General features: G+C 48.6%; 1 protein-coding gene across 1 annotated transcript; it reads right to left on the bottom strand.

Moving 5' to 3' along the window:
* Nucleotides 1-279: 279 nt before the first annotated feature.
* On the bottom strand, nucleotides 280-2,178 carry LOC100343274 (cyclin-I). Its single transcript, XM_051841467.3, has 2 exons — nucleotides 1,820-2,178; nucleotides 280-1,662 (listed from the first exon to the last, which is right to left on the bottom strand). The coding sequence occupies exons 1-2, from the start codon at nucleotides 1,895-1,897 to the stop codon at nucleotides 643-645; spliced, it is 1,098 nt and encodes a 365-aa protein (XP_051697427.3). The 5' UTR covers nucleotides 1,898-2,178; the 3' UTR covers nucleotides 280-642.
* Nucleotides 2,179-2,409: the final 231 nt, after the last annotated feature.

The following is a 2,409-nucleotide window of genomic DNA, read 5'->3' as shown; positions in this document are numbered from 1 at the left end:
TGATTTTTGCTTTCAAACAATAGAAACTGAAATAAGCGAAGTGATATTGTGAGCAATTTTCCTATTACCACTTCTTACTTCACACAGGACAATTCCACAGTACCTTTCTCAAACTAGGTAGAATTTGAATCAGGATTAAACATGGCCATTAAGCTGAAATAATTGTTTTAAAAATTGGGGGGGGGCCTTTTCGGTGGATATTGGGGTATAGATCAACATGCATAAAATTCATTATTCAATGGAGAAGCAGGCAAAAGCAACAGGAAAATTTGGTTTGGATGCTGGGGATAGGATTTGCAAGCTATGAATTCTAAAATTTAAAGAAAAATTTTGACACAGGGCAAGCTACATTTTAACAGAAGAGCAGAACTGACAGACTACAAGGGGATTTTTTACTTTTTTAAAAAAATTTTGGATATTTCTGAAGTAGATAGATATATGTATCTATCTCAATATAGCTGTCTTTATGTGAAGTACTGAATTACAATTAGCCACATAACGAAATGGGGGGATTTGTTTCTGGCTCACTTCAGATCAGCCTGATAAGGTATATATCTTTCTATAGCCTTTCCTGATTTTTCCGTGTTCTCATTTCTAGAGTGGTCTACCTTAGTTTGTACTTGAAGGTAATACCCATTCAAACTACATGACAGAAACAGGCTGCAAAGGTGGACAAGGGGAATCATGTCCCTCTTGTCTTGATAAATCAGTGCCACACACAGAACCCACGTTTTCTGAAGCATTATCTTCATTATAGAGCCGTTTGATTCCATCGTAGAAGTCATCCACTTCCATTTCCTCTACTTTGCGTTTAGCAGAGGTATGCTTGCACCCAAGGGCAGCTGGGAAATGATGGTAGAAAGCTGCTGTACCTCTGACTGGCATTTCTGGCTTGCTGTTGTCCGTGGAGGAATCTGGGCCCGGGACAGAGAAGGGATGTAATCTGAACACTCCTTTGTCACAGGTCACCAGGGTGTGCTTGAGGGGACGGTAGACATAAACGGAATTTAGAGGCAGGGAAGACTCCAGAGTAGAAAGGTGGTGTGCCACAAGCTCCCGACAGTGGATCAGCTGGGAGCTCTCCATCTGTGCTTTCTGAAGCAGTTCAAGTGTAAGAGGAAGCCAATCAGGAATGAGTTTCTCCATTTCCAAACTAACTATGGCCAGAGCAAGCATGGATCCTTTGAACTGCAGAAGGTGGCTGCAGGCCATACAGTGAAGCAGTTGCTTGGTTAGGACTGCCAGATGTTGAGATGGGCTCAATTTGGGCAAACTGAACAGTAACTGTGGCCTAGTTGACACTGCAATGGCATGAAAAATGTGAAGAAAATCCAATGGTGTGGCTGTGTGAAGATCCCAATTCAACTTATCCAGAATAATTCTCTCCATTCTCAGAATTTCAGATGAGGAACATCCACAGAAACTATCTCTTGCCAACACCTTCAGTACTGGAATTCTCTCACCTTCCTCAACAGTCTTAGCAGCTAGGAAAAAACAACTGATGGCAATACAACTCAAATATTTCGGGTGGGCCTTTACAGTAGCTAAAAACCTGTCCAAAAGACTGCTAGCCAGAGCAAACGTTTCTGGGTAAAGATTGAACTGGTACTTGAGTTTGGCCAGCCACTGAATTACTTCATCTCTCTGGGATGGAGAAACATTCTGATCTGTAGGGAATTTCGGCACAGTCACCTTCCACATCTGGGCTTCCCTAGAGATTGCCTTTTCCAATAGGAAAGACAATCTCTGGTTTTCCAAGGGTCCCGGAAACTTCATGATATCCTTTGGAGCTGCCTGCCACCCAGCTTGATGTAGCTACCTTCTCCTCTTCCTCCTCCTCCTCCTCCTCCTCCACCCCGGCAGAGCTGTAGGCCTCACAGGGGTGACGCGGGGTCATCCGGGGGCCCCCGTCACCGCCTCATTTTCCTCAGCGCGCGACGTCGGGGCGCGCGGGACACGGAGCCGGCCGATGAGGAGGGAGAAGAGGGGGAGCGGGGCACGGAGGGCGCAGGCACTCGGGCGGGACACACGCCTGCGGCCGGCCAGGCGCTCAGCGAGTTAGTTCCTTGGTGACCCTGGACGTGAGGCCGCCGCCGCCGGTCCCGCTCCTCCAACCGCCGCCGCTGGTGCCCGGGTGAGGAGGGGGCTCCCTCTCGCCATAGGGCGGCGGGGGCCGGGGAGAGGCTGGGGGTGAGGCCGGCTCTGCCCCTGCCCGGGGGAAGCGCCTCCGAGGGGAAATGGTGAAAGGGGGGAAGGGGAGAAAAAGGGAGAAAAAAAAAAAGGAAGGGGAAAGGGGGGAAAAATAAGAAAAAGCGAGACAGAGGCGCTGCCGCGTCGAGGGGAAGGCTGGGGAGGGAGGGGAGGGGAGGAAGAAGTGCCGCGCCTTTTTCTTTTTAAAAAGAGTTATGT

Source organism: Oryctolagus cuniculus, chromosome 8 (assembly GCF_051225735.1).
Source record: "Oryctolagus cuniculus isolate XC-2025 breed Fujian yellow rabbit chromosome 8, ASM5122573v1, whole genome shotgun sequence".
NCBI classification, from domain to species: domain Eukaryota; kingdom Metazoa; phylum Chordata; class Mammalia; order Lagomorpha; family Leporidae; genus Oryctolagus; species Oryctolagus cuniculus.
This window is presented reverse-complemented; position numbering and strand designations above follow the sequence as displayed.